Source organism: Oryzias melastigma, linkage group LG12 (genome assembly GCF_002922805.2).
Source record: "Oryzias melastigma strain HK-1 linkage group LG12, ASM292280v2, whole genome shotgun sequence".
Classification (NCBI taxonomy): Eukaryota; Metazoa; Chordata; class Actinopteri; order Beloniformes; family Adrianichthyidae; genus Oryzias; species Oryzias melastigma.
The window spans coordinates 12693390-12704819 of record NC_050523.1 but is presented as its reverse complement, the minus strand read 5'-3'; the positions used below and the strand labels follow the sequence as shown (position 1 = coordinate 12704819).

The window sequence follows — 11430 nt, the reverse complement described above, 5'->3', positions numbered from 1 at the left end:
TTGGAAATTGCTCCCTTTAGCAACCTGCCTCTAGTGGTCTTTGGAGGAATTGCAACATTTTGTACTTCCTGATGTGTCAAATTCAAAAACGGAATTAGCTTTACAAACATTTATTTAATAATAATAATAATAATGGATTGGATTTATCTGCGCTTTTCCAGACGCTCAAAGCGCTCACATTGTGTATCCATTATTCATTCACACTTCATTCATACTTGGTGATGGTGAACTACTACTGTAGCCACAGCTGCCCTGGGGCAGGCTGACAGAGGCGTGGCTGCCAGTACGCGCCTACGGCCCCTTGGACCATCACCGGGGAACATTCATACGCATTCACACACCAGTGGAGCCACACTGGAGGCAAGTAGGGTTAAGTGCCTTGCTCAAGGACACAATGACACTTGGCTGGCGGGAGCCGGAATCGAACCGCCGACCGCTCTACCGCCTGAGCCACTGTCGCCCTAAAATGTATAAATGTAAAAATTTGACTAAAAGATCATGAATCTTAACGTAAATAACCAATCGTAATTGCCTGAAAGAAATTCAAGAAATTTCTTTAAAAGAAAACTCAATCAGTTGTTGTATTTAATAATTGTAAAATGCATTTTTGAAATTACATTTAATTCAATGACATTTAATTTATTGACACTTCCTGTTTAGATCCTCCCTTGGGTTGCAGACACATTTTCATAAGGAATAACCAATGAGAGATTGCTCTAATTTAATGGTTCTTATAAGTCGGTTGTTTACTCTAATAATAACTTTGAAATTAAAGCAAACATTTTGTGTTTTTTTTTCTCTCCAGATCAATGAACTGGTGGACTGCAGAGACGTGAGCATTGGCGCCTGGTTTGAAGCTAGCATCGAAAATGTGACACTAACTCCCACTAAGGGTAAGGTGGGTCGCCCCCCAAAACGGACCATCTTGAAAGCAGAACCCGAACAGACCCAAGCCCAGGATCTAAGCAAGGACACTTGCAGGACTAGTGCTGTGTTAAACACTGAGAGTAACGGAGCCTCCACCTCACAGACAGACTCGTCACCGACAGGCAACAAGGGGAGAGAGGAGAACGTCATTTACCACATTAAGTATGAAGAGTAAGTATTGACTCGCTGCTTTAATACCCAGATTTTAATTAAACCCTATCAGCAGATTTCTCTCCTTGATTTTAAGGAGTTGAATATTTTTTCACAGATTAACAGGGTTAAGGAATTATATGTTTAGGGATGCACGATAATTATATGTTAGCAGATAATTGCATAAAAGGGTAATTATCTGCTTATGATATGCTACATTCTGCAGATAAGCCATGCCGATATAGCACTGCTTTCAACTATACAGCCATGAGGAGCGTGACTTTAAAGATCCACTCCTATGAAAATCCTACTTTTAACATGTTCTTGTGGTGTTTTTCTCATGAACGACATATATATATATTATTTTGGCTAAAAATAGCATAATTGTAATTAAAAGACTACTGGGAACGCTTTGAAAATGTATCAAAATGTTCAATTTTAATTAACTTCAGCATCCTCAGAAGGGTTTTGAAACCCCAGAGTCCAACTACAAACCTGCTGTTTGTGTTGGTTGTAAAGCAGCAGGGAAGCTTGTGCAGTAAGACATTTATTTTAGACTACATTAGTAAGTCTAAAATAGATATTAACCAATATTTGTTCCCATGTTATGCCTCCCTGAAAAGTTCCAGTGCTTTTCTTCCTTTTTAGATACTGCAATTCGCAATAGAATATCTGCTAAAACACTTGTGTTGTATCCTCTTAGCAACAGCACGAGTCCGATTTTTGTTGCTGTAACCCCCCCAGTACTAGTTCTTTGCAGTACTGCAGCCTGTTTGCTTCCTAAGGGATGCGGGATGGGTTTTGCTTAGTTCTTGCTACAATTTGTGCTCCATCTTTTCGTGTTACCGTTCTCTAGCAAATTCATTCAGAAGCCAATGTTTCCATGGTAACCCATGAGTTCTTGGGAGCATTACTTCTTTTCTTGCCTCCTTCTGCTTTGTCTGTAATTGCTGTGAACATGAGATCGGTGAGGCATAGCTTCGCTGCTCTCCACCAGTGTGTAATGCAAGTATGTTGGTGCTTATAGCTGTTTGTCCAGTGTATTGTTTCATCATTTTTTAAAATGTTTCAAGTTAACGTAGACCCTGCGGATGTTGATGCCCAATGGCATCCCTCAATCTTTCAATTCCCTGGAAGTCTTGTTCAGTTTGTTGCGTCATTTTTTTGGGAAAGACGGTTTCTACAAGGACAAACCCTCTGCTTTTCAAGTAAATGCTCAAAAAATGTTTTAAAAGTTGTATTCTCTTTTGCTTTAAGGAATTTGCAGAATTCGTCAAGGTATATGTGATGTGTTTTTACTGCCTGAGACAAGGACCTGAAACTCATCACATTTTAATGTAATCTGTCTGCATTCAGCGTCAGTGAAGCCCCTGTTAAATCTGCAGCAAGTTTATCTCTGCACCAGATTTCTTCCTATTTTCCCTTTTTTTTTTTTGGTCAGTAAAAAAAAGTGAGAGTACATTTATCCCTCGCTCACACCTGATGCAAACGCACAATAAAAAAGACTTGGATGAAAAGATCCGCCATGTTTTGGCAGCATTCCAAACAGTAATATGAGTTCTAGAATCAAACGTTATGTAAGGAAAATCTCTTTCTACCTGCTCCTGGGTTAATGTGTCTGTACTTGCTGTGAGCACACTTCAGCTTCAAATATAGTAGCATGGATAAGACGTGGATGATTACTCTGAAGGGCTTTTATTAATCAAGGAGCAGAGTGTAACAAAAAAAGGTTCTTAGCATACGCAGACAAAATTGACTTCTGTGGCACTTAATCAATTAGTTTGGATTTTATTTTAAGTGAAAAAGAAGTTAGTCATAAATTACAGTACAATTAAATGATTATTAGATTATAACTAGTTCTTAAAATTAAGTAGTCATCTTTGAATCAGATATACTTAATTAAAAAAAAAGAATTTTTCAGATTATTTCAAATTTTTACTGTACCTTTTGAAACTAAAATGAAGGACAAAAAAATGAGAGTTATTGCAGGATCAAAGTGATGTCGACTTCTTCACAGGGATGAAACTATGACTTTTGTCATATTGATTTCAGCCTCCTTCCTTTTTTTAGCATAAGGAACTCCTGTTTTTGGCAAAGAGCTGGGTTAATAAAACTAAATATTTCACAGTTTTAAATACAAATGCCTGATATAATCATACTTGTATTGGGCAAAAATACTTTGGCAAAAACTTACAAAAATATTTTTAATGTATCATGTAAAAACTGACATTTAAATGTAAAGTCCTTTGAGGTATATCTAAGTTAAGTTTGTTGTCTCAATAAATCCATATTATGTTTCGAAACCATGTAGGTTCCGTAGAAGTCAATATTTATTATGAAAGTATTATTTTTCTACAGTATTACTGCAAAATATACTCCGAATCTTAGTTAAAAAAGTTATAAATCTGAGTTAAATCTTGTTTTTAACAGCTGTTTAAAGCATAATTTATGTTTCTCTTAGTTTGTTGCATTAAGTTAGTTTGTCGTTTACAATGTTTTTCTCCTTCATTAATATTTTTAGACTTAAAGGTGTTTTGCCTATTTAGTTAATTATGAATTAAAACCTACAGAATATATTTTTTTTATTTTTGCAATTATGTGTCTAACAAAAGGACCTCATAGACAAACGAAGACATTAAATCACCACAGATCACCGCGTTACTGGAGAGACAAGGGGCCTGAGTCATGGTTCTTTTTTATCTGCAATAAAAACATGCATTTCTTTCAATAAGGCAGCTGCAATACAGCATAGTTTTTTGTTTTATTAACAAAAAATTACCTCTGAAAACAGTAAAACATCTTCAACATAACTAAAAAGGGATACAATTCTGGAGATAATAAAAGATGTAGCAGCTTTTTATGGACCCCTAAACATTATGTGCATTTGTGAGTGTCAAAAAAACAGAAAAAGACTCAAAAGCTCAGATCCATAAGCTGATGCAAGTATTACCTGCTTGTGTTATGATGACACTATTAAATATCCTCTTGAAGACTATTTTATATTTAAAAACTTTCTATTTTTGCAGTTTTTGAAAAAAATGCATTCAGAACTGTATTTTTTGGATCTGGAGCTGTTGGTTTCCTAAATTTAAGTGCAAGTCGTGGTTCTGTCTGTTTTTCAAGTAACAGAAAACATTTTTTGGTTTGTCTGAATGTGAATGTTTGTAGAGTTGCTCTATTATATGAAAATGCTTACTGAAGTGTTAATATTACAAAGTAAACAGCTAAATACTGCTATATATCCTTCCCAAAGGCAAACTGTTTGTTTTTATTAGATTGCAACCATTCTCCAAAGTCATTTTAGGTTTTTTTTTTCCAAAAGCACACACAACATCCCATATGAATGGGGAAAAAAGCATAGAACTGTGTATATTTGCTTGCCAAAAAATTTGTTTTAAAAAGTAAGCAGTGAAATTAGTATTTCTTTCTAATCAAGACAGCAGACACATTTATGCATTTCACCACATCGTCCTTTTGGCGATGCTGTTCTGAGGTTCCCAGACATCAGGGGGTTCTGAATGTGTTCTAGAAGAAATGTGTAAAATCCAAACAAATTCATTTCTGAGGGGGTGGTCATTATCAGAAATACTGCAAATTCAGACTTTTCTCCCCTGACACTATGTTTTTCTAAGCATTTGAACATTCCAGGAAGATTTTGGTGCAAAAAACCCAAATAATAGCTTTTTAAAAAATTGGTTTTTTTTATTTTAATTTTTTTTTTCTTGAAATCATTTGCTTTGATACAGTTTTGCTTTTTTTGCAGATCAGAATTTTGCCATCTGTCTGTTTTTGTGTTGTATATTTTTAGTTTTTTTTTTCTCTCTCCTCAAATCCACAGTAATCCTTTGGGCTGAAAATCTCTGCACAGAGTCTAAAGCATCTTTTCTAAGAGGCACACATTCTAATTCTTCTTCGGTTGATCAAAACTGTTGAATTTAAATAAGTTTTTACACGAAAACCCCTCCTATTATTCTCATCCATGCCTTTCCCAAACGAGCTGCTGTTGGTTTATTGTTTGCACAGATTGTCTGCAGAGGTTCTCGGTTTATGTTCAGCTCTCTCAGTAAGGCGGACACACAAGCACTGCTCGCCCGTACCCTTCACCTCCCACTGTGTGAACAGAACTGAGTGTACAAACTTAATGGGGAACACATTGTTAATCCTTTGAGCCCAACTCTGGTTTTTGGCAAATAAGCAAATCAGCTGGGTACACGAGTCGACTCCTAGCATCATATTTTCAACTGTCAGACAGAATCCTGCACCGCTACATTCCTCACATCCAGCATCATGGAGCACACTGATGTGGAGATTACCAAGCTCTCATTTGTTTTCCCCATTTTATGGCTTTTTTTTGCCAGTCCAAGGCGTGCATGTTAAAGCAATTAGTTTTTGGGGGATTGTGTGCCACACCTCAAGATTTAAAGCTGTAGCATAAGCCCCTTTTCCTCCCTTTTTTGGTGTAACTGCTTTAAAATTCCTCAAGAAAAAAAATCACGTAAACATGAGAGAGGACAAACTAAAAAATTGATTTAAGACGCTCCTTTAATGAGGATCCAAACATTTATTGTTTTAATGCTTGTGCTGGACTTCTGCTATTTGTTTGTATAATAATATTTTTTTCATTTATTATATTTATACATGAACCTAAATGATGGTGTGCTGATGTTTTTCTTAAGTTTTCCCAGCCATCACTACATGTTTGCTTCTCCTATGTCGCTTTTTCTGCTTTGATCATCCTGTTGAAGTTGCTGCTGTTGACTTCACACACAGCCGCCCTCGGATACTCCTCAATGTCTGACTTTTTAGTCTCTAAACCCAAAAGTGGAAAATGTTGGTGCTTTCTTGTTTTCCCGACTTTCGCATAAATAAACAGCTCATGTAATTTACTAAGACTTATTATATACCGGTAGTTATGTGTCTGTTTGTCCAGCTGATGAAAGGTTGCTGCATCAAAGCAACTTTCTGTGTGGGTGGTAAGTGGTGAATACTCGTGTGGTGCTTTCCTACCTTCATAGAACGCCTAAAGCGCCAATTCCATTCACCCATACAAACACACACAGTCACACACTGATGGAGGATCTGCTGCCGAACACTGGTGCCAACCTGTAACCACCAGGAGAAATGTGGGGTTCAGTGTTTTGCCCAAGGACACATGGACGCACAGAATGGGAACCAGACCTTCAATCTTCCAATCAGAGGTCGACCGCTCTACTTCAGCTTAAATGTTTAAAAAAAAAAGATTTTATCCTAAAATAATGACTAAATTCCATGATAAATCTGCCTTTTTTACTTTTTAATTTACATCTCACATGTTATTTATGATTCTTGCTACTTTATAAATATGACATGCATATTAAAAACTAATTAAAAACTTATTTTTCTGACTGAATTACTCTGCAAAAGTCCACCACGATGGTCCTAGTGCATTGAACAACTCCTCAGAGATTCACAGACTATTTTTTCTTAGTAGTGCTGGGTGATATGACAGTACATATCATGTAGGTGATAGAAAAGTGTCTATCATGGCATTTCTCTTGATTTTATTGGTTTATTTTTACTGCTTAACTTCTATGAAAAAATGTGTTTGCCTACTAAGAAACTGTTGTGCACTTTAAAAATAGGTTTCTCATTTATAACGATTTAGTTGCACATTACTTGAAAAAATAAAGTCAGAAAAGTAAGAAAGGACTTTTTTTTTTCAGAGAATAGCTGAAAATATTCTTTATTGTGGTATATTGTGATATAAATCATTATTGTGATATTTAAAAAAATGTATATTGTGAAATATACATTTTTTTCATATCAATCAGCACTGCTTCACAGTACATTTAAGTATTTTATATGGCCCATCATTTTAGCTGTCTTTGAAAGTGGTTTAAAAATTGCTTTGTGCCCATCATCTAATGCTTTTTACTCAAAATGTCTTTTGCAAACTTTTTTCTTTGTCAAATGATGCAAAGAACATCTAGATTTTTTATTCTTATTTGCACATTGATGGCTCTTATTCTGAAAGGTTCAAAATCAAACAGTATTAAGAATATATTTTTTAAACCTTGAAACTTCTCCTTCAGCTATCCGGAGAATGGCGTGGTCCAGATGGGAGCAATAGATGTACGACCACGAGCCAGGACCGTGCTGCGGTGGGACGAGCTCCAAGTCGGCATGCGTGTGATGGTCAACTACAACATGGAAACAGCAGATGAGAGGGGGTTCTGGTTCGACGGAGAGATCGTGACCCTGAATCAAACATCCCGCACTAACAAAGAGCTCCGAGTCAATATCCTCCTGGGGTGAGGGTCTGACAACAGAAAAACCGAGTTTAGAGGGGATGTTTTTATGGTTTGATTTGCTCTTCTCACTTGTTCGACCTTTTTCTCTCCTTAGGGGTCCTGGAGATGTAATCCCAGACTGTAAAATCCAGTTTCTAGATGAAATCTACCAGGTGGAGAAACCAGGAGCTCGTCCGCTCTCAGCTGTGGATGGACAGTTTAAACGTACGACACGGATGTGATGATTCAAAGCAACACCGTGGTGCAGTTTTGTCCTTTAACGTGCACGCACGGTTTTCTTACACCAGGGAAGAGCGGTCCGGAGTGCAAACACTGCAAGGCCGATCCCGACTCCGAATGCCGCTTCTGCTCCTGCTGCGTGTGCGGGGGGAAGCAGGATGCCTCCATGCAGCTGCTGTGCGACGAGTGCAACATGGCGTTCCACATCTACTGCCTCAACCCGCCCCTCACCACCATCCCAGATGATGAGGACTGGTGAGACGAGAGAAAATGCCATTAAGCAAAAGTTTCCATCCAAAACACATTATTAGATTACCACAAGATTAGACGTCAAAGCCAGGAATTGAACCCCAAACTGTCAGATCAACAGGATGCCACCCTTACACATAATAAATGTCACAAACTTCAGTTTAACTTATGTGGTGATCAACAAAGGTTTGTATTAGACAGACCTGCTGTTTTTTGTTGACTTGTTCTATAATGAAAGAATAATCTCCCTTCTTTTTATTGTTACCTGCAGGAGAACACATTTTTTTAAATTTCTGGATTTACTTTTTTCCTTTGTTTCTCCACCAATAACACTAAATCTAATAATTAAGTGGTGGTCTGCCGATTTGAAAAGAAATATCCATTAAAATGATATTTTTGTTTTTAAATATATATTTTTAGCATTAAAAATGCAGCCAAAGAGATTAAAAAAATTGCTTTAGATATAGACTTTAATATTTTAATAGACTTGTTGTATTTTAAGTACACATGTTGTAAGTATTGTATTCACTACTGTTAATTTTAAGCTTCAAAGCAATTTATTGTTTAAAAAAAATCAACCAATTCTTGTTGTAAAGTCACTTAGTTGGAATCGTTTTGGTTCTAAAATCTTAATATGGGTGACAGGCGGGTGGTTTTGAGGGTTGTGCGTGACTTCTATCAAAAGCACTATATGGGAGATGTTTTCTTTTTTTTATTTTCTCCTGCCAGGTATTGTCCTACCTGTAAAAATGATACCAGTGAAGTCGTCAAGGCCGGCGAGAAACTTAAAGCAAGCAAGAAGAAAGCCAGAATGCCTTCAGCGACGACCGAGAGTCAAAGAGACTGGGGAAAGGTGAGAGCTCAGGCTGCTGTGGGCCGAAGGGAAGGCCTCCTCCTTTGATTCAGAGAACTTGCTGCAACGGTTACGTGGATATAAACAACAGGACACCTTTTATTTTCACTCCAAGCAAACTAACTAAGGTTGCTTTTCTTCTGCTGCCACTAAAACTCAGTGGATCAAATAAAAAGATTAGGTTTTTACTGAAAGAAATGCAACTTTCGTCTTCTGGAAATTATAATTGTTCATGGATTTTACTTGAAACTGTGACTCACTACTGTTAGTTCTTCTGGTTCATTAATATTCTGAAGATACTTTTTAAGATTTAATACTTTTTTTTTTTAGAAAAGTGATATAGTCAATCCTCAAAGTAAAAAAAGCTCTTCTATGATACAAGTACCTCAGGATAGGAGGGGAAAACAGAAACACATTCCCATTAAAACATAATTTATTAAATGCATCGTGATGAAAAGTTGTATAACAGTTCATAAACCTTTACTTTGTATTCCTACATAACATTTACTCTCTTACAAAGTACATTTTTTGATGCAAGCAAACTTAAATGTACCTTTTATATAGTGGATGGTCTCATCTTTTTAAGGTAAAGATTGCTCAGTTGGTGGCTGACTAAATACCTTATTTCCCAACTACATAGTTACTAAGCTAAAAATCAGGAAACGTGGTCTGAAAGAGAAAATTAGTCTGTTTTCACTGTTAAATGTTTTTCTTTCAATCTTCTTGGATTGTTTTTCACAGCACGTTTTGGAAATTACACAGCCACACTTTTCCCCTTCTTCCTTAGTGTAATGTGAACAATGTCATTGAGCTTGACTTATCCACTTTCCTGGAACTGCCGATGGAAAATCACTCCTTTCTTTACCAGAACATATCCTTTCTTTGAGGATTAATTGAAAACAGCCTGCAGTCTTTTGTCCACAGTCTTTCCTTAAACACTGATGCAGTTTTCTAACCTTCAAAAAATATTTTTTAAATGTGTTTAAAGTTTAAATTCTTTAGTAATTATCGCAGCGTGATTTTAATTTAAACAAGCTGCCACCGGTATTCTCCTAAATAAAGTGTGACGAAATATCAAACTGTGTAATTACAGGGTATGGCCTGTGTGGGGCGCACTAAAGAATGCACAATTGTTCCTTCAAACCACTATGGACCAATTCCTGGAGTCCCTGTGGGAACCACGTGGAAGTTCAGAGTGCAGGTCAGCTTTTTTTTATTTTTTCTTCTAAGGGAAGCTGTAAAGGGAATCTCATTCATCTGCGTTTGCACTCAGGTGAGCGAGGCAGGTGTTCATAGGCCCCATGTCGGCGGCATCCACGGGCGCAGCAATGATGGCTCCTACTCGCTGGTGTTGGCTGGCGGCTTTGAGGATGAAGTGGTGGGTTTTCCACACAGGATTTTTTCTTTAATGTGTTGCACACAAATGTGTGTGTTATGGTGACTGATCTTTAGGACAGGGGAGATGAGTTCACCTACACAGGCAGCGGAGGTCGTGACCTCTCAGGAAACAAACGAATCGGAGAGCACAGTTTTGACCAAACGCTGACTCACATGAACCGGTATGAAGATAAACTCATTATTTCACATTCTTAAAAAAAAATGTTTCATTTCCTTGTATATGTGCTGTCTTTTTTATTTATTTATTCATTATTTTTCACTAAATAAATTATAAAAATCCATTTTCCTTATTTACTCAAAACAACCCCTTGCAGAGCATTGGCTTTAAACTGTGATGCACCTTTGAACGACAAAGATGGAGCGGAGTCCAGGAACTGGCGGGCAGGAAAACCCGTGAGAGTGGTGCGTAGCTCCAAGGGTCGACGCATCAGCAAGTATGCTCCGGAGGAAGGAAACCGCTATGATGGTATTTACAAGGTATATGAGCATTGAGCATAAAAATCAAATTCTTCCAGTGATCGTATTTCAGTTTTAAAACTTTATGTTGTTGACCTTTTATTAAAATATATTCCCAAAATCAGAAATAAATTATACACTAAATCTGTTTTTGCTTTTTAAACTATAAATGTAAATCATTCAGTTTGGTCCTAATGTAAAGTGGAAGTCACCTTATGTTAACTTGGTTAAGAAAGTTTCAAGGCCCCCTCCAATGAAAATCATGTTTTTTGAGTTTTTAACATGTGCATTCTTATGAAAGAGAACAAATGTAATAATAAATCATTTTGTTTTTGCATTTCCAAGTATTTCTCCTTTTAAATCGCTGTCCGTTTGAATTAATGGGCTTTCTTTATGTCACGACAGCTATGCTGCACATGCACTAAACCCCTCATCTGGTCCTGGTCCGAGCTTTAAATTTGTTTTTGTCTATTCAAACTAAAAATAAAAATTATTGAGTTTGATCCACATGTAAAAGATGAGTCACCCTACGCCAACTGGGTTAAGAAAGTTTAAACTTTTTGGTGTCCTTTTTGTTCACTTATTTTGAAAATCCTTTCAAAAAATGTAATATACTGTATAGTCCTAATGTTTCACTTCTGATTTCTCTAGGTGGTGAAGTACTGGCCGGAGATCGGAAAGTGTGGCTATTTGGTTTGGCGTTACCTGTTGAGACGGGATGACTTGGAACCAGCACCGTGGACACCTGAAGGGTTGGAGAGAATCCAAAAACTGGGCCTTGTTGTTCAGGTAAGAATTGTTTTTAAGTCGGTGAAACAATTCTTACTAGGGATAAGACACAATACTTATTCGATATGTCTCGCTATACGATAAGTATCGCGATATATC

The 11430-nt window shown here is 37.0% G+C and overlaps 1 protein-coding gene across 1 annotated transcript in view; it reads left to right on the top strand.

Moving 5' to 3' along the window:
- The window catches only part of LOC112163073 (E3 ubiquitin-protein ligase UHRF2), a 24892-nt gene that overhangs the window by 10166 nt on the left and 3296 nt on the right, over positions 1–11430 (top strand). Inside the window, exons 3-12 of the mRNA XM_024299202.2 lie at positions 806–1098; positions 7149–7367; positions 7462–7571; positions 7655–7841; positions 8565–8688; positions 9782–9889; positions 9962–10066; positions 10141–10247; positions 10401–10563; positions 11194–11331. Of these exons, the coding sequence (XP_024154970.1) occupies positions 806–1098; positions 7149–7367; positions 7462–7571; positions 7655–7841; positions 8565–8688; positions 9782–9889; positions 9962–10066; positions 10141–10247; positions 10401–10563; positions 11194–11331 (1554 nt within the window). The remainder of the gene's footprint in view (positions 1–805; positions 1099–7148; positions 7368–7461; positions 7572–7654; positions 7842–8564; positions 8689–9781; positions 9890–9961; positions 10067–10140; positions 10248–10400; positions 10564–11193; positions 11332–11430) is intronic.